At 38.8% G+C, this 27,495-nt stretch overlaps 1 protein-coding gene across 2 annotated transcripts in view; it reads right to left on the bottom strand.

The window, feature by feature from the left end:
• The window catches only part of LOC139959412 (transmembrane protein 114-like), a 96,639-nt gene that overhangs the window by 23,334 nt on the left and 45,810 nt on the right, over positions 1 to 27,495 (bottom strand). For both annotated transcript variants that reach the window (XR_011790101.1, XM_071957004.1), the window contains exon 3: positions 21,518 to 21,655. Coding sequence is in view for 1 of the 2 variants with exons in the window: in XM_071957004.1 (XP_071813105.1) it covers positions 21,518 to 21,655 (138 nt within the window). In the remaining variant the exon portion in view is untranslated. The remainder of the gene's footprint in view (positions 1 to 21,517; positions 21,656 to 27,495) is intronic.

Raw genomic sequence — 27,495 nt, 5'->3', positions numbered from 1 at the left:
CTCAAGCTGCTAGTTCCGGGGGGCAACACTCCCCTGATGAAAGAGACTCTTCCCCCTCTTGGAGGCGGGATTAACTTTGAGGCTGGGGATAAGTATATCTCCGTTTGCCGTGGGAACCTCGCTCCAGCCGGCTTTCCTTTCGGATTGGGCGTTTGCCCTTACTACCCCGTTCTGGGGGCCCAGCAGTTGTTGATCTCATCGGTTCCCTGCTCCGGGACCGACTCCTGGGATCCGGAGTGGAACCTCGGTTCCGCACTCCCTGTGAGGTCTCGCTGGACCCGTGGTCTCTCGAAGCCCATCTCTGTGTGCGTACCTAGCCGGGTACCACTCCTCTCGACCCGGACATTCTGTCCATTCCGGTCGGAATTTCAAATGGGCTATTTATTGGCCTTGAGCCTTGCCCTTGCCTTCCCCCTTGGTCATAGAATCCGGACGGTGCCGGGACCTTGGGGGGCAATATCTCTTTCTCCTCTCTCTCTCTCTCTCCTCCGGCCTCTCTCGCCGGACTCGGGCTCCCGGAGCCTATCTCTGTGTGCGTACCACGCCGGGTACCACTCTCCTCGACCCGGACATTCCGTCCGTTCCGGTCGGAACTTCTAAAGGGCTTTTTATTGGCCTTGAGCCTAGCCTTCCTTGGGTCGGAGGGGAACGTCTGTTCCGGGCTCCTTCTGAGGTCTCGCCGGACCCTGGCTCTCCGGAGCCCCTCTCTTTGCGCGCACCACAACGGGTGCCGCTCTCTGCGACCCGGACGGACTGTCCGCTCTGGCCGTCTTTGTCATGGGCTTTTGGTTGGCCTTGAGCCTTGCCCTTGCCCTAGCCCTTGGTGGTACATCCGGACAGCGCCGGCACCTTGGGTGGCAAAATCTGCATATCTCTCTCTCTCTCACATGGGCTTTTGGTTGGCCTTGAGCCTTGCCCTTGCCCCAGCCCTTGGTGGTACATCCGGACAGCGCCGGCACCTTGGGTGGCAAATCTCCATCTCTCTCTCTCTCTCTCTTCTCCGGCCCTCTCCTGGCCTCTCTCCATCTCAACTCCCACCAACTCTCTCACTTCCTCTTCATCTCCTGTCTCTCCTCCGATTCCCTCCAGGGGAACTGTGGGTTCGGTGATAGATCTAACCTGTCCCGGCCTGCTAGCCAGGTGTCGATGTGCTGCCACTGTCTGGTGTGAAAACAAAACAGACTAGACAGAGGTCTCGGAACAGTTCACACATTTAAGGTGGCTTCGAGACATGTCTGAGAAACCCACGTTAAGGAGAGACTAACAGCAAATAGTCTAACGTATCAAACGGAACGACTATAAGGAGGAAGTAGGGTGGGAGTATGCTAACAGAGAGTAAAGTTACGTGACAAAAACAACGCGCCCCGCTAGAGGCTCGCGGCTTACAAGGTACGCTACAATAGTGAAAAACTTCCCACACTTAGAAGCGAACACGTAACCAGAATACATGAAGGAAAAGGACGAAGCATGTAAACAAGGGAGAGAACCCCTCTATCCGCGTACAGAGCGGGAAGGGAGGAACAAGGCTACGAGATACGCCCCAAGTGAAAACTCCCGACACTTAGGAGGTGCACGAGTAGCGAAACCCATGGAGAACATGAAAATATGTACAAATATATGAAGGTTCAAACAAGAACAACAACAACGTAATCGAACCGCCTAGTATTGGATAGGAGTTCGCGGCTTACAAGATACGTTACAAGGAGAAACACTTCCGACATATGGAAGCAACGTAACTAAACATATATGCATCGAAAACTTGTAAAAGGACGAAACATGTATATAAGGGAGAGAACCCCCTAACCGCGAACCAGCGGAGGGGGGAACAAGGCTACGAGGTACACCCCAAGTCATGAGACTCAGGGCGCGCACGTAGCAACAACTGGAGGAAACATGAAAATATACAACAATATATGAAAACAAGGATACTCCCGTCTTAACATGAAAAACAACGAAACGAGCCGACTATCTCGACTAGTTAGGAGATATCGGAACGTGGCTACAACTACGCTACAAAAGTGAAAACCCACACTGAAAGCGTAAAAATTAACGAAGTACATGAAAGCAAAACATCTTATGCTAAGTAAGAAAAGCTGAAACACATGTACATACGGAAAAACATGCCTATCCGCGTAAACAAGGCGGTATAGGCAACGCTACAAATTACGCTACAAGGGGAAAACCCACACAAAGGCGTAAGAAGTAACGAAGGTACATGAAACAAGCAAAACATATTATCTTTTAAAGTAAGAAAAGCTGAAACATGTACATACGAAAATATATGCCTATCCGCGTAAACAAGGCGGTATAGGCAACGAACGAAGTAGTCTCGCAGAGCTACTACCTGTTACCCTAAAAACGTTACGTAAGAAAAAACGAACGCATGGGCGAGAGTGTACACTAAAAACAGCCCCCAAAAACACCCTTCCCTACAAGAAAAGGATACTTATCAGGCTGGAAAAGATCCTTGGAAGTGCAGAAGTCCTGATAGGAAACTTCTAGAGTATAAATCCAAGGTAATCCGGGCGAATTTCGCGAAAATTTTTCTAACTCCGAAAAACACATTGAGACACTTTGTGGGTAGAAAAATGAAGGAAGGCCATTTGGGCCAGTGAGGGTGTACAGTGTTAAAAGATTACCAGGGCATTCTAGACACGGTAGAATGCGGTGCATAGGTTGTGGGGAGACAGGTAAGTGGGGAACGAAGTAAATTACGTATGTTACACAGAGACAGTGCATAGTACTGTACATATGTTACACAGAGACAGTGCATAGTACTGTATGTTACACAGAGACAGTGCATAGTACTGTATGTTACACAGAGACAGTGCATAGTACTGTATGTTACACAGACACAGTGCATAGTCCTGTATGTTACACAGAGACAGTGCATATTACTGTATGTTACACAGAGACAGTGCATAATACTGTATGTTACACAGAGACAGTGCATAGTACTGTATGTTACACAGACACAGAGACAGTGCAGTCCCAGTAATGTTATTAGTGAAAAAAAGTTTGCGTCCCAGGGACGCAAGCCCCTGAAAAAGTTTGCGTCCGTAAAAACAGCTTGCGTCCCAATCGAAAACCAATTACGTTTATTGTATGACCTACTGTTACTAATACTAGTGTAGTATCACAGCCTATACTTTGTGAATGTTATACACAATATAGGGCAGAAATGGTCAGTGCCTTAACTTTGCTATTTCTCAGGGGCGGCCCTTTTTTCGACCACCCTGCCGTTTCAACCCATTTTTACCCCCAGTCCCCCTCCTCCATCCGTCCTTCTACTTCCCTACTCGACAATTCCGTAGTAGCTCCGTGCATTGACCTTGCAGCGATTCCAACAAACAACTCTTCAAAAATCCCAGTACCTACAGTGTGCATATCTCTCGCTAAATTCCAGTTCACTGTACTACTGTATGTACATGCCTGTTCGAGCTTCCTTTTCAACTACACATGCGCAAATCCTTAAAATCTGATCCAACATTTATCCTGGCTCTTTGCAAGCAATAATCTATACGAAAATTACAGTAGGTCTATGTGAATAGTTTTTTACGCAATGTATATTTTAAAAAAATCAGTTCAATGTTCTAAAGTACAGTAGTTGTTTACACACGAATGTTGCTCCAAAATAACATTTACTGAAGCACTTGGTTGATTGGGCCGCGAAATTTTTTGGCAACCGAAACTACTGATGGTAAGAATGCACATTTTACATTAGCAACTATTAATACAGAGAGAAGAAACATACTGTGAGCTGAAATATCCTGTTCAGGATCAGAGATGTTAGCTTCCCACAAAATTCATAGATTGTCTCCACATATTGAACATTTTCTGATCAAAACAATGATTCAAATATTACGAAGCCTCTTCGTTGTCAAAAGGTATACGTGCTGTATGTGACAAGGCCTAACGTTATGATATTGGAGTGCAAACACATGATAGCCTATACCGCACAAAACTTCACTATCTCTACACAGGGGAAAGTAAGTTGCAAGTAATTGTTGTTAAACAACATACTCCGTGTTCACTGAGCACTACAGGTGCAAGAATTTTCACAGACAATGGATGGGGACTTATAACCAATCAAATCACGGGAATTTTGGAAAAGCATCACTGTCTATTTTTAGAATGAAAATCTCCGTAATGGGGTGCTGTTAACCCTGTACCTTGCGGTTGATTGTTATGATATATTCATTTTCAAACAAATTCAATGATCTGTTGGAGTTGGAGAAATTTTGCTTCTTGTAAGAAGAAATTGTGGTCTTTTGAAAAGAAATAATGTTCATTCCAAAATGTGTTTTGACAGTTTTGTTATGTTTTTCGTTGACCTAGTTGTGAGTGTGTATACTTGGGGTATGTTTCTCAAAAACAAAATTTGCGTCCGCGGGACGCAAGCAATTTGAAGATTTTGCGTCCCTGGCCAAAACATTGCGTCCCGGACGCAGAATCCTGCGTTCGTAACAATGCTGAGTCCTGTATGTTACACAGAGACAGTGCATAGTACTGTATGTTACACAGAGACAGTGTATAGTACTGTATGTTACACAGACACAGAGACAGTGCATAGTACTGTATGTTGCACAGAGACAGTGCATAGTACTGTATGTTGCACAGAGACAGTGCATAGTACTGTATGTTGCACAGAGACAGTGCATAGTCCTGTATGTTACACAGACACAGAGACAGTGCATATAACTGTATGTTGCACAGAGACAGTGCATAGTCCTGTATGTTACACAGAGACAGTGCATAGTACTGTATGTTACACAGACACAGAGACAGTGCATATAACTGTATGTTACACAGAGACAGTGCATAGTAATGTATGTTACACAGAGACAGTGTATAGTACTGTATGTTACACAGACACAGAGACAGTGCATAGTCCTGTATGTTACACAGAGACAGTGCATAGTCCTGTATGTTACACAGAGACAGTGTATAGTACTGTATGTTACACAGACACAGAGACAGTGCATATAACTGTATGTTGCACAGAGACAGTGCATAGTCCTATATGTTACACAGAGACAGTTCATAATTACTGTATGGTACATAGAGACAGAGCATGTTACTGCACTTTGATCATGTTTGTATGGTCTCAGGAAGCATGAAGAACAGTTAAAGGCATTGAAGACTCCCCCCAAACGGCGTGCGGCCATCTGAAAAAGTTAACTTTCTGTTGCTTGCAAGTGACGTTTTGTTTGTGTCGCTACAAAATGCAGACAGTAATGAAACGTGATACCTTAATTGTTATCTCTAGCTGGACCTGAGATGTCCATCGCTGTATCGTTTGTATACTGTGCTGTGGGTATTGACCGCAGCTGTATGTACTGACTGTACACTAGTGTCTAATTACCGACGGTAGCAAGCTGTGTGTCTATTTTCTGGGATCGATGGTGGTGTTCAACACTTCTGTTTCACCTCATTCGAAACTAGGTCAAATTACCGGCATTAGACGTTTCTTTTTGCGCGAGTCTTCACACCCTTTAAGGTGAATTCCATTGACTACAGTGATCACGATAATCCAAAACCTATTACAACATTCACTGTACAAAATATCACATATCTGTAATATATGGCCATCAATGTTGTTACTAATCAATACGTGTAGGGCCTTTCTAAAATTTAGTCTTTTCATCTTATCTGCCGGTATTAATTGCCCACATCTGGTTACTTCTAGCAAATGGTTTAAGGAAGTTTCTTTGCACCGAACTTGTTCCAATTATATAGCCTTACTTGCCCTGCCTTTCTGGATATCCTGAGAATATTTTAGTAGAATACTATACTGCCAAAGTAAAAGGTGCTTTTAATTGTTGACAATGCAAGTTTTCATGTTGCCTAAACTTAACAGTCTCAAGTTCTTCTGGTTTAATAATTTTTGTGTTACATGGTTTTTAAAAGAAGCCTATTGTTTTTGGTGGAGGGCAAAGGTCATATGGGTTCACCAGGGGTCAAATTGTGAAACCTTTTAATCACGATTTCTCAATACTGGAAGCTTGGGCCGACCTCTCATTTAGTGTGTAGAAGTACCACATTAAAATATAAAGAAGCCTATTGTTTATGTGGAGGTCAATGGTCATTTGGGGTCATCAGAGGTCAAATCGTCAACCCCTTGTAAACATGTTCACCCTCACTATACATCACGACAGATTCATGAAGAAAACTGCTCATGCTACATCATCGAAAACACAATGAATGTTTGCATTCTGGTTCGTGTTGTATGCAGAAGTCACCTGTCAGCAACAAGCATATCAACTTTTCTGCTAGGCATATAAATAGAATTATGTCTATCATGAACATGTCTTGTTCAACTATTACACTTAGCAAATATTTGGTCAACAAACTAGAATTGGTCAAATGACTTATATTTAATGTTAAAATCATGTGGTAAGAGCTCTACATACTATATAGCTACAGGAAACAAGGAAAAAGACTAATGGAAAGGTACCAAAAGTGTTGAAATTGTGTCAATGTGGCTTAAATGTGAGGCACGGACACTAGGGTATCCTTAAAATAAATTTAAATGCAAATATTTGGGAAGAAGGTTTATGGATTATGTACCAATAATTACTTTAATTTCAATTGAAATTTAATATTCCTTCAACTGGAACAGGAGGTCACAGAATGGTCATATGGCAAAAATTGTAAAGGTTTGTTTCTTGTAAATCTATTAATTGAGTGGCTCCAAAATATATACCATAACTATCCACAGTCATAACCATACATTCAGAAAGATATATAAATTTGTCAAATATATCACACTGGTGTTATTCCACATTGACAGTGCCTGTTCCTCATACTTTTAGAAGGCTTCAGACTTTGACCTCAAGTGACCATGGACTTAAACAACAGGACCCTTTTACTCAATAGGATGGATCCACACAACTCATATGAAATTCATCCAAGCTTTATTTTTTTAAGTTATTATCTTCACAAAGTTTTCAGACTTTGACCTCTGTTGACCTATGACTTTCCACAGAAAGCGTTGTAGATGTTATATTTAATAAGATCCTAATACCAAGTCTGAAGTTCATCCAAGTTTAACTTTGAGTTACCTTTAGGTTTTCAGACATGGACCCCAAATCACCTTTGACCTCCAAATAAACACTAGGGTTGTTCTACCCATTAAGATGGATCAACACACATATGAAGTACCTCCTAGCTTCACTTCATGTGTTCCTAGTCTTCACTTCTTCCAAAACATTAACCGGGTACATGTGCAGGTCAAAAAGTATTGTTGCTGTCTGTTTACAAAGTCTGTACATTAGGCTATATCCTGTGCGATTGTTGTGCCAAACACTAGTACACTTCATTCATATGTTTATAACTATACATTAGGCTATATCCTGTGCAATTGTTGTGCCGGACACTAGTACACTTCATTCATATGTTTATAACTATACATTAGGCTATATCCTGTGGAATTGTTGTGCCAAACACTAGTACACCTATTTCATATGTTTATAACTGTACATTAGGCTATATCCTGTGGAATTGTGCTGAAGACTAGTACACCTATTTCATATGTTTATAACTGTACATTAGGCTATATCCTGTGCAATTGTTGTGCCGAACACTAGTACACTTCATTCATATGTTTATAACTATACATTAGGCTATATCCTGTGCAATTGTTGTGCCAAACACTAGTACACCTATTTCATATGTTTATAACTGTACATTAGGCTATATGCTGTGCAATTGTGCTGAACACTAGTACACCTATTTTGTATGTTTATAACTGTACATTAGGCTATATCCTGTGGAATTGTTATGCCAAACACTAGTACACCTAATTCATATGTTTATAACTATACATTAGGCTATATCCTGTGCAATTGTTGTGCCCAACACTAGTACACTTCATTCATATGTTTATAACTATACATTAGGCTATATCCTGTGCAATTGTTGTGCCGAACACTAGTACACTTCATTCATATGTTTATAACTATACATTAGGCTATATCCTGTGGAATTGTTATGCCGAACACTAGTACACTTCATTCATATGTTTATAACTATACATTAGGCTATATCCTGTGGAATTGTTGTGCCAAACACTAGTACACCTATTTCATATGTTTATAACTGTACATTAGGCTATATCCTGTGGAATTGTTGTGGCAAACACTAGTACACCTATTTCATATGTTTATAACTATACATTAGGCTATATCCTGTGCAATTGTTGTGCCAAACACTAGTACACCTATTTTGTATGTTTATACAGTAACTGTACATTAGGCTATATCCTGTGGAATTGTTGTGCCAAACACTAGTACACCTAATTCATATGTTTATAACTATACATTAGGCTATATCCTGTGCAATTGTTGTGCCCAACACTAGTACACTTCATTCATATGTTTATAACTATACATTAGGCTATATCCTGTGGAATTGTTGTGCCGAACACTAGTACACTTCATTCATATGTTTATAACTATACATTAGGCTATATCCTGTGGAATTGTTATGCCGAACACTAGTACACTTCATTCATATGTTTATAACTATACATTAGGCTATATCCTGTGGAATTGTTGTGCCAAACACTAGTACACCTATTTCATATGTTTATAACTGTACATTAGGCTATATCCTGTGGAATTGTTGTGCCCAACACTAGTACACTTCATTCATATGTTTATAACTATACATTAGGCTATATCCTGTGCAATTGTTGTGCCGAACACTAGTACACTTCATTCATATGTTTATAACTATACATTAGGCTATATCCTGTGCAATTGTTGTGCCGAACACTAGTACACTTCATTCATATGTTTATAACTATACATTAGGCAATATCCTGTGGAATTGTTGTGCCAAACACTAGTACACCTATTTCATATGTTTATAACTGTACATTAGGCTATATCCTGTGGAATTGTTATGCCAAACACTAGTACACCTAATTCATATGTTTATAACTATACATTAGGCTATATCCTGTGCAATTGTTGTGCCCAACACTAGTACACTTCATTCATATGTTTATAACTATACATTAGGCTATATCCTGTGCAATTGTTGTGCCGAACACTAGTACACTTCATTCATATGTTTATAACTATACATTAGGCTATATCCTGTGGAATTGTTATGCCGAACACTAGTACAGTACACTTCATTCATATGTTTATAACTATACATTAGGCTATATCCTGTGGAATTGTTGTGCCAAACACTAGTACACCTATTTCATATGTTTATAACTGTACATTAGGCTATATCCTGTGGAATTGTTGTGCCAAACACTAGTACACCTATTTCATATGTTTATAACTATACATTAGGCTATATCCTGTGCAATTGTGCTGAACACTAGTACACCTATTTTGTATGTTTATACAGTAACTGTACATTAGGCTATATCCTGTGGAATTGTTGTGCCAAACACTAGTACACCTAATTCATATGTTTATAACTATACATTAGGCTATATCCTGTGTAATTGTTGTGCCCAACACTAGTACACTTCATTCATATGTTTATAACTATACATTAGGCTATATCCTGTGGAATTGTTGTGCCGAACACTAGTACACTTCATTCATATGTTTATAACTATACATTAGGCTATATCCTGTGGAATTGTTATGCCGAACACTAGTACACTTCATTCATATGTTTATAACTATACATTAGGCTATATCCTGTGGAATTGTTGTGCCAAACACTAGTACACCTATTTCATATGTTTATAACTGTACATTAGGCTATATCCTGTGGAATTGTTGTGCCCAACACTAGTACACTTCATTCATATGTTTATAACTATACATTAGGCTATATCCTGTGCAATTGTTGTGCCGAACACTAGTACACTTCATTCATATGTTTATAACTATACATTAGGCTATATCCTGTGCAATTGTTGTGCCGAACACTAGTACACTTCATTCATATGTTTATAACTATACATTAGGCTATATCCTGTGGAATTGTTGTGCCAAACACTAGTACACCTATTTCATATGTTTATAACTGTACATTAGGCTATATCCTGTGCAATTGTTGTGCCAAACACTAGTACACCTATTTCATATGTTTATAACTACATTAGGCAATATCCTGTGGAATTGTGCTGAACACTAGTACACCTATTTCATATGTTTATAACTGTATATTAGGCTATATCCTGTACAATTGTTGTGCTGAACACTAGTACACCTATTTCATATGTTTATAACTATACATTAGGCTATATCCTGTGAAATTGTTGTTGAGACCAGTGAAAATTTATCACTGTGTAACCTACATGACTGTTTGATCGCTTAGAATATATTAGTGCCAAAATACCTGTGTTTACAATGGAATTCTAATTGGCTTTAAGATATTGGCAGTTCCAAGCGTTATAGAATGACAATCGGAAGATTTTTTCAAACTTCAAATGATTTTATCACAAATGCTTGATTCTTTATCAGCAAAAAAATGATACAGCATAACAACTACAACTATGTTCTTTCTAAACATGATTTTTTTAGATATGATCTATCATATTTATGAAATATTATGGATAATTATAAATATTATAAATGGACACAAGTTTTTACACAAATATTATGTCCAAACCTCTGTGAAGTTGCAACAGCTATCATATTGAACAGTCTCTTATTGTTTTCTATGTCTTAGCTCCAATATGACACCTAACATGTGATGATTGATTCACTATTAATCTAATTATCAGATAAAATATAACGTACAGAATGACTGTTACGGGTGACAAATGAATTGCCAACACAAATGTGAAATTGTGGCACATATAGAAATGTTTGAAATTTGTAAAGTTCCAATGACCAAGATGCCTGGAATGTTACTCATGTCTTTCTGATGATTCCTAACATCAATCTTTACCTCTCTTGTAAATCTTTGTTAACAAAATTCTTTTATGAAATAAAAATAGAATTAGCACAACGTTACGGCATGACAGACAAAAGTCCATACAAATTAACTAATAATGAAAATAAATATTTTAACATGCGAAAAATTTACTCCAAACACAACTTGACAATTTCTATGTTCCCTACAACATAAATAAACATATCCAGGAATGTATGTAGCTGACTTGGAATGTTGCTCTCTGGTCTAGCTCAAATAATGAGAAGCGTTTTTGCTATTTTTACTGCATTTCTGTTAGTTTTAACAAAGTATTGTCATTTTCAGTCATTTAATGACATATTTCATCCATGAACAACATCAGTGGTACATTGAAACATAAAGAAAATGTATCATCAAACATTTATCTTATGTTTTTTTTCTTTTCGGTATGTACATAATCACTTTATCATGCTTACAAGGCCGCACAACTAGAACATAATGCATGTTTTGCAAAAGGGAATTGTACCATTCATTGTTCACACACGATGAAAGAAAACTGTTGTCCGTGTGTAACAGATAATAGCCCAATTTTGGTTTATCATAACTCCTTACTTTGCAAAATATGAAAACTTGTTGTCTGGAACTTTCGTAACATTTCTCAAATCATCTAATAAGACGACAGACAAAAATCCTTTTCAGTATCAGAGATGTTAGCTTCCCATAAATTTCATAGATTGTCTCAACTTATAACATTTTCTGATCAAAACAAAGATTCAAATATTACATGATAGTCTCTCTCTCTCTCTAATGGTGATCTGCCTTAAGGCAGGTCCCTCACCAAACACAAAATCATAAGAACCGCTCTTCTGCATTCCTCTTCATAGTGAAATAATTTCTGCCATCTCTGATATCATCCATCAACATTATTCTCTTTCTCCCTCTTGGTCGCTTCCTGTTCATTCTTCCTTCAAGCACATCTTTCAGTAGTCTCAGAACATTTCAAATGCATCTTTGTACCATGAGCCCTTGTTGTCGAAATGTACGTACTGTATGTGACAACAAGGCCTAACGTTATGATATTTGAGTGCACACATATGATAGCCTATACCACAAACTTCGCAATCTCTATATAAGGGAAAGCAACGTACAAGTAGTTGCATACTTTGTGTTCATTAAGCACTACAGATGCAAGAATGTCTGCAGACAATCGGAAAGGGACTACTAGCCAATCAAATCATGGGAAGTTTGGAATAGCCTCATTGACTTTTTTTAGAATGAACATCTCTGTCATGGAAATGTTCTAAAATCTGTACCTTGCATTGATTGTTATAATTTATTTGTTTCCAAACAAATTCAATCGTCATGATTGGAAGAAATTTTTATTCTTTTCAGAACAAGTTGTGGTTTTTTGAAAAGACAGAAAGATGTTCATTCAAAAATGTGTTTTGTTATATTTTGCAAAGGACTAGTTGTGAGTGTGTGTACTTTGGGTTCATTTCTCCAATAAAAAAGGTGCATCTGCAGGATGCAAGGAATTTGAAGAATTTGCTTCCCTGGCTTAAACATTGCATCCTGGACTCAGAATCCTGCATTTGTAACAATGCTGCTTAACTGAAATGAATTTGACCAAACCAAGTTCATCAAAAGAATATCATACCATTGGAGAATTGCTGATTTACTGTAGCTTTCTTTTTGGAGTTATCATGTTGAAAAGGCTTTCAAACTTCGACAACTGTTGTCCTCTTTTGACCACCACCAATTCAATCATGGGTCATCTATCTACCAAGTAAGACATTGATTCAACTTACAGTGGTTGATGAGATATCGCGTTTATAAGCTGTTTTTGACAATTTTCCATTGAGCCACATCAACGATCCTGGGTCAGCATTGCTATGTTCTTTTGTTCTGCAGACAATACAATTTATCTTGGCAAAAGTGTGCAGATCTTTTGTATAGTTTACCTTTGCTCAATTTGAATCCAAATCCTGCATGTCAAAAGTTGGCAAGACAGGTTTTCCCGCAATAAATTTCAGCTCTCAAGTTCTGCCAAGTAATGTGCATGAGTTAGGAAACACAACAATAGAGCAAATCTACACACCATGGAACATCTACATACCCAGTATGACATTGATTCATCTTGTTGGTCTAATTGAGATATTGTGTTTACAAGCTCTTCACTGTGATAACCACGCTCATTCATGAATAATCATAAGAATAAATTTCTTGATGACATGATCACATACCTATCATCAACTGATATCACCATGCCAAGTATGAACTAAATCGGACATACGGTTGGAGAGATATTGTCATCATAAGAATTTTACATTAAGCCTCGCCCACTCATCAATATGCATGCTATGGGAAGCACAAACAATATTGCTCATCTACACATCATGGGGCATCTACCTCTCACGCATGACATTGAATCAACTTGTGCTTTTGAGATATCGTGTTTACAAGCTGGCTGTCATATATGTACCCCCCCCCACACACCCACACATACATACACGCTAGAACGATTGCCAAAGTGGCTGAAAAAATGTGAGAAGTATAACAACATCTGAAACTCCATAACTTCAGACACAGGAATGTGTGTGAGCTAAAAAACTATTGTAACAGGCAAACTGCATGGATTGCTTTGTGTTTTACTCTAAATCTATATCACGTGAGCAACACATTCACTCACACATTCCAAAATGCACATGAATCATCTCATTCTTTGCTAATGAACAACAATGAAACACTTACCATAAAGAGCAAACTATTCCATAATGTTTGCTGAAAAGTCCATATCTATATCTCAAATATGTACATTTGATTGATAGTTATGATGAAATGAAGTGTAATATGTTCAATAACAGACACAAGCATCACACATCTGACCTTTTGGTCAGAGACATCACCTATTAATGGCATGTGCCTATTAATGGCATGTGCCTATCAATGGCATGTGCCCATTAATGGCATGTGCCTATTAATGGCATGTGCCTATTAATGGCATGTGCCTATCAATGGCATGTGCCCATTAATGGCATGTGCCCATTAATGGCATGTGCCTATTAATGGCATGTGCCTATTAATGGCATGAGGCTATTAAAGACCTGAATTAGATATAGATAGTTTAGCATCCTCCAAGGAGAGAAAAGCTTATTTTTTTGCTAAAAAGGGGGAAAATTACCATTAACCAAAGCTTCCATGTTCACATTTGAGAAGGCAAGGAGCATTAGGATCTTGACTTTCCCCAGAGAGCTAAGAAAATTGAATTAACTGGACACATCCACATTTGAGAATGCAAGGTGGATGAACAACATACAGAGAACATTAAGTATTCACGAAAAGGTTTGATGATAGTTTGCAATTCACTGTAGGGGCTTGTTTTGTATGCTCATATATTATTTCTGCACCATTTAATGCGGAAGGGAGGGGGTCAAGTAACCTGTGATCTTGATTGCTTGATTCCCGAGTGTCCATATTACAACCTTGATCGGCCATGATGGTCTGTTCCTTCACGAAGGGACCTTGATCGGCCATGATGGTCTGTTCCTTCACGAAGGGACCTACTGCAGATCGCCCATGTTGTTCAGTTCCTTCCTGAATGGACCTACTGCAGATCGCCCATGTTGTTCAGTTCCTTCCTGAATGGACCTTGATCGCCCATGATGGTCAGTTCCTTCCTGAATGGACCTTGATCGCCCATGATGGTCAGTTCCTTCACGAAGGGACCTTGATCGCCCATGATGGTCAGTTTCTTCCTGAATGGACCTTGATCGCCCATGATGGTCAGTTCTTTCACGAGGGACCTAGATCGCCCATGATGGTCAGTTCCTTCCTGAATGGACCTTGATCGCCCATGATGGTCAGTTCCTTCACGAAGGGACCTAGATCGCCCATGATGGTCAGTTCCTTCCTGAATGGACCTTGATCGCCCATGATGGTCAGTTCCTTCCTGAATGGACCTTGATCGCCCATGATGGTCAGTTCCTTCACGAAGGGACCTTGATCGCCCATGATGGTCAGTTCCTTCACGAAGGGACCTTGATCGCCCATGATGGTCAGTTCCTTCACGAATGGACCTTGATCGCCCATGATGGTCAGTTCCTTCACGAAGGGACCTTGATCGCCCATGATGGTCAGTTCCTTCACGAAGGGACCTTGATCGCCCATGATGGTCAGTTCCTTCATGAAGGGACCTTGATCCCCATGATGGTCAGTTCCTTCCTGAATGGACCTTGATCGCCCATGATGGTGAGTTCCTTCACGAAGGGACCTAGATCGCCCATAATGGTCAGTTCCTTCACGAAGGGACCTTGATCCCCATGATGGTCAGTTCCTTCCTGAATGGACCTTGATCGCCCATGATGGTCAGTTTCTTCACGAAGGGACCTTGATCGCCCATGATGGTCAGTTCCTTCACGAAGGGACCTTGATCGCCCATGATGGTCAGTTCCTTCACGAAGGGACCTTGATCGCCCATGATGGTCAGTTCCTTCACGAAGGGACCTTGATCGCCCATGATGGTCAGTTCCTTCACGAAGGGACCTTGATCGCCCATGATGGTCAGTTCCTTCAGGAAGGGACCTAGATCGCCCATGATGGTCAGTTCCTTCCTGAATGGACCTTGATCGCCCATGATGGTCAGTTCCTTCACGAAGGGACCTTGATCGCCCATGATGGTCAGTTCCTTCACGAAGGGACCTTGATCGCCCATGATGGTCAGTTCCTTCCTGAAGGGACCTTGATCGCCCATGATGGTCAGTTCCTTCACGAAGGGACCTTGATCGCCCATGATGGTCAGTTCCTTCACGAAGGGACCTAGATCGCCCATGATGGTCAGTTCCTTCACGAAGGGACCTTGATCGCCCATGATGGTCAGTTCCTTCACGAAGGGACCTAGATCGCCCATGATGGTCAGTTCCTTCCTGAATGGACCTTGATCGCCCATGATGGTCAGTTCCTTCACGAGGGACCTAGATCGCCCATGATGGTCAGTTCCTTCCTGAATGGACCTTGATCGCCCATGATGGTCAGTTCCTTCACGAAGGGACCTTGATCGCCCATGATGGTCAGTTCCTTCCTGAAGGGACCTTGATCGCCCATGATGGTCAGTTCCTTCACGAAGGGACCTTGATCGCCCATGATGGTCAGTTCCTTCACGAAGGGACCTTGATCGCCCATGATGGTCAGTTCCTTCACGAAGGGACCTTGATCGCCCATGATGGCCAGTTCCTTCACGAAGGGACCTAGATCGCCCGGCCAGTTCCTTCACGAAGGGACCTAGATCGCCCATGATGGCCAGTTCCTTCACGAAGGGACCTAGATCGCCCATGATGGCCAGTTCCTTCCTGAATGGACCTTAATCGCCCATGATGGTCAGTTCCTTCCTGAAGGGACCTAGATCGCCCATGACGGTCAGTTCCTTCCTGAATGGACCTTGATCGCCCATGATGGTCAGTTCCTTCACGAAGGGACCTAGATCGCCCATGACGGTCAGTTCCTTCCTGAATGGACCTTGATCGCCCATGATGGTCAGTTCCTTCACGAAGGGACCTAGATCGCCCATGACGGTCAGTTCCTTCCTGAATGGACCTTGATCGCCCATGATGGTCAGTTCCTTCACGAAGGGACCTAGATCGCCCATGACGGTCAGTTCCTTCCTGAATGGACCTTGATCGCCCATGATGGTCAGTTCCTTCACGAAGGGACCTAGATCGCCCATGACGGTCAGTTCCTTCCTGAATGGACCTTGATCGCCCATGATGGTCAGTTCCTTCACGAAGGGACCTAGATCGCCCATGACGGTCAGTTTCTTCCTGAATGGACCTTGATCGCCCATGATGGTCAGTTCCTTCACGAAGGGACCTGGATCGCCCATGACGGTCAGTTCCTTCCGGAATGGACCTTGATCGCCCATGATGGTCAGTTCCTTCACGAAGGGACCTGGATCGCCCATGACGGTCAGTTCCTTCACGAAGGGACCTTGATCGCCCATGATGGTCAGTTTCTTCCTGAATGGACCTTGATCGCCCATGATGGTCAGTTCCTTCACGAAGGGACCTTGATCGCCCATGACGGTCAGTTCCTTCACGAAGGGACCTTGATCGCCCATGATGGTCAGTTTCTTCCTGAATGGACCTAGATCGCCCATGATGGTCAGTTCCTCCTGAATGGACCTTGATCCCCATGATGGTCAGTTTCTTCCCTAAGGGTCTGATCTGTGTACGTGAGCCTCCTCCATATAATGATCTTGAATACCCTTATGGGGTCAGGTGTTCTCAAATGTGAACAAGGCTCTAGACTTTCATTGTCAATTTGTCATGTTGCTTTTCTTGACTGTACTACAAATTGTTTACAATGACTTTGGGCAATTCATATTCAACAGAATTGCATATGATTAGTCCTGCTAGGTGATCATGACAAAAAACTTCTAGAATAGGATGCTTACAAAGTTTTGAAGTGTGAGGCTTGCTACTTGTCCAAGCTCCCATTCTGCAGGTATCATGTTTACATACAAGGCATCACAAAGCCATCATGATAACATAGGTTATCATTTTCATTGAAACCAAAAAGTGTGTTTTGTGCTGCAGCAGGGCATGATATAGACTCTGCTGAGTCTACTCAGCAATGCGAATGAGTCTGCCTAGACATAAAGATAGGAAAATGCTAAGTCTGTTATATTTTCCTCTCCTCTCTACATACGCTTCACAGACTCTGGACAGAAGAACTCATTAGTCACACACGTCTTATCTTAAACCTATACATTTATACTACCGATCTGGTTGTACTTTTGAAAACCAATTAGAGTTCTCCTACAATAGATGCGGCATGAATATTCAGATAGACTATTTGTTTGAAACAAACTTCATTCAGTTCCCCAGTGACATCAAACATATCGCTCATAGCGTGATGAATAGTAAGGAACGATCCAGCGCATTTGGCAAAGAAATCTTGGCCGATACGCCTTAACAAAGGCTAGGTTACTACAGCAATAACACAATAATGACAGTATGATGAGATGACACCACACAGACTTCAGAGGAATTGTCAACACATTAGAATGTTGCAAATAATAACACACATTTCATATGAAGTAAAAAGCAGTCTTCTGTGGAATATGCTCCAAGCACAGCAGATCATATGTAATTTGAAGCTGACTTTGTCACGACTACCTTACTGTGCAACAAGGCAGGTTTATGCAGTGGCTCAAGAGCCTCTCAAGGACTGACTAGGCCTCTGGTCTATATCATCTTACTCTTGTGGCAAAGAGTTTGATGAAATCAACAGAGCTACCATGGTACTGTATAAGCAAGAGATGAGCATATGAAACCTTCCATCATATTGTGTAAAAACCTAACAATTAACTATGAACAAAACAACAAAGACACAGAGATTTATAGCTCAGTGTATTAAAAACCTAAGAAAAGGTTGGAATCAAGACCAACCTTTTGTTTTTTCATTTCAGTCAGCCTCTGAGGAAAATCCTGCTAGGATTAAGATGTCAAGCCTTTTAACTTCTACTTATTTACCTACACATTCTATTCGCAGTACTTAGATGAGTAGTTTGATAACTGTTTTTGCCCTCTCTTTCTTTTCATTTCAGTTAGCATCTGAATAAGATCCTGCTAGGATTGAGATGTCAGGCCCTCTAACTTCTACATATATTTACCTACACATTCTATTTGCAGTACTCAGATGAGTAGTTTGATAACTGTTTTTGCCCTCTCTTTCTTTTCATTTCAGTTAGCATCTGAATAAGATCCTGCTAGGATTGAGATGTCAGGCCCTCTAACTTCTACATATATTTACCTACACATTCTATTTGCAGTACTAAGATAAGCATTTTGATAACAGTTGTTTCTCTCTTTAATACTTGCTTTACAGTGAGACTGAAATTTTCAAAGTGGTTTCTATATACAGTATCAGAAAACAAGCTCTTCCAAAGGATAAAAAAATATAGTCTGTGATATCATTATGACAGATATGTTCTGCAGATGCTTAACTTTCTTATTGCTGTTAATTTATCTTTACAGGGAATTAAAGGGACGTTCTGATGAAAATTAGTGACGTGACATCTACACGGAATCTTCAGAGAAAAGTCGTCCGCACTGTGTGCCGGAAGCTTACAACAATAGGTGTGATTGTCTCCACCAATTAAACCCTTCCTTAAGTGTCCAATAAGTGAAACATAATAATACTAGATGGTCTGTGATGTCATCACAGTAGATATAACTTTAGTTTCCTATTATGATACTGTTGTAAATTTCTCCTTGCAATGCTTGGAATTTGGCTTGTTTGCGTATGTTCTCTTTATGTAGATTTTCATTAAAACAAAATTTGATTGAAACAATTTTCTTTCCCATCAGTGAAAAGATGAATTATACATTATGAAGGAAAAACACATTTTCATGTCAATTGACATGATGACATCACTAACTCAGCTTTTGCCAGATGAATTCATTAAATTTCCTACAAATTACTGAATTCCAGCCACCAGAATATTCTTCTGTGGTGTCTATTATAAATACCAACTGCATTCCTATGATTGTTCCACTGATATTTACTTTTGATGACACTATAAGTTTGATTTATCTCTGCTTGTGCCTCTAACAACAAGTTATCAAGATTGTGCATCATAAATTACCCTGATTGTAAAAACTTACCCAAGGTAATACAACTGCAGAGAGTTTTTGATTGCAGGGAGAAGTTTCTGTTAGTCTGGAAATTTACTATGACAAGTATTTTTCATTAGTAAGTGGGCAACTATCATTCTGAAGATAACACAATATGATGTTTGATGTATAAATTGATAAATTAAAAGGATGAATGTCAACATGTTGACTAGGAGGAGAAAATAGTAGAGGTTTCCATTCCTCATTCAGAATTGAACAATGCCAAATTTACTGCAAATTTACTACTTGTGCCATATAAGACTAATTACAAGCTAGATAATTAAGAAGTGAAAGACTTTGATCACTAATGACCCCAAATGTCCTTTGACCAGTACAAAAACATGAAGCTTCCCAGAAGTCACAACGTGGATCCACATTCTACTCAAGTAGTGAGTTTACTTAAGCTTTGCTTTGGGGTTACTAAGTTAAAGGAGAATATCCCATTTAAGTATCATCCCAAAGTGACCCCTGCATATACCAATAATTGTGATCCTTACGCTACTCCAAACATGTTCCAAACATACTTTGCATGAAACATGTCTCAAATTTTACAAAATTTAGAAAAGGATCAACGTTTTTGTCAAAATGGTTAATTATGCAATGATAAGCCACGCCTTATAAACATTCTCTATAACATATGAATTTCATGGATAAAGGTCACGTCTGGTTGCCTCAATACTGAGCAATACCTGAGAAATTCTGGATTACTGACCGTCCCATATACTGTACCAGTGTGTGAACGATATACGGTATATATATATATATACACAGTACAGTGCATTATAGTCCTATACAAACGTTATAAAATGAACTTGCATATTGCATTGAAAATCTGTTTGTTTAGCAACAATACCAGCTTTCAAATTAGAAATTAAATCCTTCAAAATGTAACATGACACTTAACTGTACAAAATTGACAATAAACAAAGAAATCAAGACTAAAACCATCATTAGTTTATGGAAATCCAAGCTAAAAGTTTGCAATGACTATGCTATAATGTGTTGTCAATCATGAATTGGACATGACAGAAAATATCCATATGAACACTGATTGGTCAATTCAAACAACAAATTAAATTGCAATTTTGAAAAGCGAAGTAAACTGTATCTTGATTATTTTGAAGGCTAATGCCTTAGGACTATATCATAAGTCTAGTCTAGTATTTATTGTATTTATACGCCTTGTATTTGCCATGATTGTTTTGTGTTACGAATGTCTAGTAAACCAATACACCTTAATACTATGTACAGGCTGCAACTTATATACCTATGATTTGCCCTTTCGAAAAGCTTAATTGGGTTCGCTGAGCAAATATTCTATCACAGTAATCTCTCTTTCATCAATCGTTAGTTGCTGATATGTATATGAATGTAAGTGACAATGGTATGCTAAAAGTTCCAGATAAATGCAATATGGATGGACTTTGACACGTGTTTAATACTTTGACATCAAGTGACAATAAATTACCTTTGAACTTTTTGAAAGTCAAATTCAAGTATAAATTTCATCTTAGCCTTGCTTTTGAAGTTATTGATGGCCTCCAGTAACATTGGAATCTGTATTAGAATTCTTGTAGTCACCAAGGTGGTTGGTTCCACTGATTACATATGAAGTTTATCAAAGGTTTTGTTTTAAACTTACAGTGTTTACAATTTTGTTTGATATCTGTTTGATATCTCTTTACAGAAGTTTACTATACATCAATGTTGTCCAAATAGAAAAGAAACCATTACCACTGAAACATGGTTTACGAACTAATGTGTAGATGTAAGAGTCTTTAACTATCAGGTGACTAACTCGTTCATGTTACTTTAGGAGAGCAACATCTGCATCATTAGCCAAGTGCTGTCACCAACTCACTACCCTTATACACAAGCTTGTTAACATCGTAGTACAAGAAGAAACTAGAATCTATAGCATGACATTTTGTTGCATTGCATGTCTGAATCCCTCTAAGATAACACATTAAATGCAGCAGCAGACAAGGCCTCTTCACTGGATATAAACCTACCTCCAAATAATGACATCACCCCGCAATCCGTAAACAGCACAGGAATGGTTGTATAAGCAGCTTGGAAGCTTGTTAGAACTGCACATAATTGCAAGCCAACACAAATGCATGCAAATCCTGATGCAGCCCTGTCCAGATCTAAACAAGAGGTGGAGAGAGAGGGAAATAATCAAATTAATTTCTAGTAAACCTCTAAATTGTATTTGTGGAAGCTAAGAAATCAATTAAACACTAGCACTGGCAAAGTGGTCCAAATGTCATCAAATCAGCATCCATGACAACCACAACACATTTAATAAGTTTTGCTCTTGCTTCCTAGAAGGTTTGAGACAAACAGTGAAATAATTGTAGACCCCAGCTGACTACTGATTTTATATGGTCATTGAACAATAGAAACTTAAATAATAATAATATAATAATAAATGAGACTTATATAGCGCCAAATCAGTAAACAAAAGTTACTGCTCAAAGCGCTTTACAGAGAAAGTAAATTAATTTACAAAAGAACAAGTGAAAAAATGGGTCTTAAGTAGACTTTTGAAAGTAGAAAGTTTATAGCATGTTCGAATGTGATCTGGTAACTTGTTCCAGAGATAAGACCCAGAGTATTGGAAGCTTCTGTAACCATAGTTCTTCAATCGTGGTTTTGGAACAGTTAAAAACAGTTTGTTGGAGGAACGAAGTGTGCGAGTTGGAGTATATGGCCTGAGAAGTTGTGACAGGTACACAGGCCGTTCAAGATGATGAGCACAGAAGGTGAGAAGAAGTATTTTATACTGGATTCTGTAGCTGATAGGTAGCCAATGAAGTTCCTTCAGAAGTGGGGTGGTGCGACACTTTCTTCCTTTCCTTTTCACAATACGGGCAGCGGTGTTTTGGATCTTTTGGAGTTTCTTGATGGTCGAATCAGGAAGGCCAAATAAAAGTGAATTAAGAAAATCAAGCTTTGATGTCACAAACGCATGGACCAGTATCTCTTGGAAGTATTGTTCTATTAATTCCTTCAAATTAGTTCACTTTAGCAAGGTTTTAAGTCTTCGCGATATAATCATAACAGTTATTAAAGCAACATTATCCAGAAAATGTTATCAGCTCAAGGTGCTATACAAAGTAATACATACAGTAATGGGACCACTGACCATGTTATCAGCTCAAGGTGCTATACAAAGTAATACATACAGTAATGGGACCACTGACCATGTTATCAGCTCAAGGTGCTATACAAAGTAATACATACAGTAATGGGACTACTGACCATGTTATCAGCTCAAGGTGCTATACAAAGTAATACATACAGTAATGGGACTACTGACCATGTTATCAGCTCAAGGTGCTATACAAAGTAATACATACAGTAATGGGACTACTGACCATGTTATCAGCTCAAGGTGCTATACAAAGTAATACATACAGTAATGGGACTACTGACCATGTTATCAGCTCAAGGTGCTATACAAAGTAATACATACAGTAATGGGACTACTGACCAAAGCAAAGTTTAAAAAGATGAGTCTTTAGTTTTCTCTAAAAGAGTCTATTGATGTAATAGTTTTAATATGCTGAGGCATGGAGTTCCAAAGCTTGTTGAGTTGTTTCTAATTAACTGCTTTGTCATAGCAGATATATATGAGCTAATCAGTAGCACCTGCTTATGGAATAGATGGTGCACTTAGTAATAAGTTTTGAACAACAGGCAGTTTATATGACTTTCATTTCATGGCATACATCAATTTTAGTGCTTACATGGGTCCAAAAATCGGGAATAGGGTACCCGAGAGTAGTTACCCGCCGGGTATCCGGGTAGCCGAAAAAAAAATTGTTGACCCTTGTGTATCGCGATTTTCAAGAAATTACATATAGATACTAAATGAATAATAGTCTCCACTGACAATGTTTCCATATTCAAATACGGAGGTGTAAAATAAGGTATGAAACCTTCCTCAATAATTTCTATTGCTTTTGTTTCTTTGATTAACTTGTTAATAACTTCATATAATTTAACATCACTTCTAAAATCACACTGCCACCGCTGATTATGCTTGCTCTCCACGTCTATTGGATCAGACCATATAAATATCCAATTTAGCTCTTAAACCGTTTTTCACTACCATTATCTATTATGTGGGCCCAGGGTTCGCATAGCCGCAGGATTGCGCAATTCCCGCAATTCGATCACATTCGGAAGAAACGTTTGTAAAAAGCCACTTGCGATTATTATTTTTTAGTTATGAGCAGTCCCATTTACAAAACAATAATTGAGTACAATAAAAGAACACAAATGATAAGTAAGAGGAAGAAGAAAAGAGGAAAAAGAACAGAAAAAAGCAAGAAAGTTAAATGGATTTCATTTTTTGTTTGAAGCAATGAATACTTTTGGATGTTTTTATTGTGTTGTCAAAACTATTCCAGATTGTAACTCCAGAATTGATAAAAAGTTGATGAGTCCTCTAGTGAGTCAAATTTGTACGGAAGTTTTGACAAAAGCAGGTATTGTAGTTATGAATGTCACAATTAAAAAGATAGTAATCATCAAAGTTATAGAAGGCAAAAGTCCATCAACATATTAATACATAAATAGAGCGACTTGGAGTTTGTATGTGTCGAAGATATTTCAGATTTTTACGTTAGAAAATATAACAATGACAACAATTCATTTCCAGTAATTTTGTACAGTATATGAATGTTTAACAAAGTATAAAAGAATATTTTGATATACAATACAATTTAGAGACACAGACACAAAGAAAGAAAAAACATTCATCATGATAATTTATATACAATAATTAAGCTATAAAAATGCATGAAAAAGGAGAAAAAAAGAAGTGCAATGCTTATAGAATGAATGTTTTCCCGATTTGAATATAATTAATATATACATATACTGGAGAGAAAATGGTGAAAGGAAACAAAACTCCAAAACGAAAATTAAATCATATAAAAAAATTAAATAAAAAAGAGAAGAAGAGAAAAATGAATTTGTCTCAAATCAATAAAGTATAAACTGGAAGAAATTACTTTTGGCATTAATAAGTTGACAATAGATTTTTTTGTATCTATTTTAAAAAAGAGTTCAAGGTTATAAGGCTGACTTAACTTTAATATCTAATGAGTTCCAGAGTTTAACCCTAGATATGGAGATGGAAAACTGTTTTTTCCTTGTCCGAGCATAAACCATTATGGGATGCCGCCGCATGCTGTACTGGTCTTAGAAGTTTGATCATTAATGCATACTGTACAACCTGTTCTCTCTATGCAACCCCACAGATTCCATAATGGCTAAGTAAATGGTCACTTATATCAGACATAAGAATGCCAGACAAATTGAAGAGATTGACGTCATTACAGAAAATATGATCAATTAAAGTTGAAGATGAATCGGTAATCCTGGTAGGTTTTGTGATAAGCGGCGTGAATGAATCAGAGTACATAGTATTTATGAAAGTGGCAACATGAAAATTAGAGGTCAATATTAAAATCCCCGAGAAGCAAGCATGATTTCTTACCCAGGTTAATGGCATTTAGCAAATTAGACATCTCATCGATAAAATTAATCATGGAACCATGAGGTGGTCGATAAATAACACCAATTATAACAGAGCGGTCTCTGTGTATAGCTTCAATAAACAAAAACTCAAAAGTAATGCAATTGAAATTAAGATCGGACCTTGTTTTATACTGAACATCATTACAAATTTAAAAACGAACTCCATCACCACGTTTACCAGTTCTATTAACATGAATGAAGTTATAATTATCCACCTGTAACATATTAAGAGGGGATTTTTCTTGAATCCAAGTCTCAGAAATGGCAACTATTGAGACTTTAGAGTCTAGTTCATCATTGATGAGGTAACGAATATTATGATTTACTTCACTCCTCTCTTACCTGTCTCCTACAACAGTATCGTCGTTCGTAAATACCCTAGAACCAGTGACTTTTGGGGTATTTTTCCATAAACTATGAGCATTGATATGCACTCAATTATAAACTCAATGTATCTTTGTAAGTAAGGTACTTTCATCGAAGTAATTATAATGTTACCATCACTACTAGAAGAATGGTTTTCAGAATCTGAAGAATGACACACAATAGTACAAAAAAGATCATTTATGTCAGGCGCATTTTAAGTTGAAGAAATATGGTTTGTGAACAACGTTCAATGTAAAAACACGGTGGCAAGAAATATACAGAACGGTCTTGAAACAAACAACACAAGACAACACAATTAGAAATCCAATACAATACAAGTCAGTGAGAATAGAAGGTACTTGCGCTTTGAATTACAAAAGTTTCCTACCAAGGTGAAGGCTATCAGAGACTCAGTATTCTCTGGGCTTATTTTCTTTCGGTTGTTGGGTTGGGTTCGACGTACAGGACTCCATTAATAAATAACTGGCCGTTTCTGAATCTTGGAAGCTTCCCGTCACAAAACGCAGCATCCATCACTGGGCGGAGTTTTGTCTTTTTTCTGAAGTCCTCGGATGTTAGATCTTCTGTTATAAAAGAGGTTGGTCCCTTGAAGAGCACCACAAGCTTTAGCAATAATAAGTTGTCGTTGAGGGCGAAATAAGAATTTAGATATAATATGACAATGTTTTCCACTTTGATGTTTCCCTATAAGGTGAGCATTTTCAATAGTTACTGTACATTATTTATGCTGAAGTAGTTGCTGAGCAACTGTCTGACTTCACCGATTGGATCTTAATCTTGTTTTTCCTGTATTCCACCAACTCTTAAGTTGTAGCTCCTTGAATAATGCTCTGCCTTTAGCTGGGCTTCTGAGATTGACTTCAGCTTATCCTCATTTTGCTTTTGCAATGCTCTATGTTCTGTGCAATGCTCTATGTTCAGTAAGGAATGCATCCATATCTTTCCTCAGTTTGTCTGTTCTGGCCTCCATTTTGGTTTGCTTGTCTTTGAGATCATCGACTGTAAAGCTAAAAAAGATTGTACTTTGCTCTAAATCCCTTTGCGTTTTTTCCAAGGAAGATAATCTTTCTTTCAATTCTTGCTGGTTAGAAAGTATAGCGTCTACTTTGTCATTGACTTTCCGGAATGCTTTGTCCATTGAATTGTTGAGCTGTCGTATGTGTGACTCTAGAGTAGCATGTACAGTAGGTCTGAATAGACATTGGAGGAGTGAAGTTGGAGGTTGGCCTAAGCTTCGTTAGCTGAGGTGATTTTTTGGCCAGATCTTTTGCTGCCTTTTTCGATGCCATCTTACATGAAAATAGTACCTTCTGGTGATTTAAGTCTTCAGGAAGCCGCTGATTAGTTTGAGAACAAGCGGTAGCCACAGTAACTCTAAATTTCTTACTTTTTTGAGAGCCGAAGTTTCAGCAAAGTCACAATACAAACAGCATAGTCATCAATTGTGATGCCTTGCCTCATAAGTTTATATATGGAATCACCTGATTGAGAAAGATGTGTCCTTTAATCAATTACTAAAATATCAGAAATGAGTTCTGGACAACTTGACCATTGCAAAGGTAATACCCTTCTGTAAGTTCATGACAGTAGGCTCATAAGTGGAATACCCCTGAGAGGGGTTCCCATGTTCCATAATAAATGTAAGCATGGTGTAGATTAATGGTTTTGCCACCTGTCAGAGTTGACATTGCTTCTTCGAATTCATTGCATTTATGCCATTAACTTTACCCTTACCTTCCATTAAGGAAACAGTTAAGTTGAAACTATTTGTTTAATTTTCATAGTACCTCTTTCAGTGCACAGCCACAAGTTCATTCTCAACCTTATTATGGATAACATATCTTCATGAAAACATATGGCAGCTGGGACTTCAATTAAATGATATTTCTTACCCTATTCCAGCCACCCTTTCTTCAGCTGTGTTTCTTAGTTTGTCTTATTCTGAACAAGCATCACATATGAAATGCAAAATGTTTGAGCTCTCGATTTGAACATCTTGCTTAATCTACATGTAGCTTGTATTTAGAATGCAAATATTATTACTGTC

This window comes from Apostichopus japonicus, chromosome 19 (genome assembly GCF_037975245.1).
Source record: "Apostichopus japonicus isolate 1M-3 chromosome 19, ASM3797524v1, whole genome shotgun sequence".
NCBI classification, from domain to species: domain Eukaryota; kingdom Metazoa; phylum Echinodermata; class Holothuroidea; order Aspidochirotida; family Stichopodidae; genus Apostichopus; species Apostichopus japonicus.
This window is presented reverse-complemented; position numbering and strand designations above follow the sequence as displayed.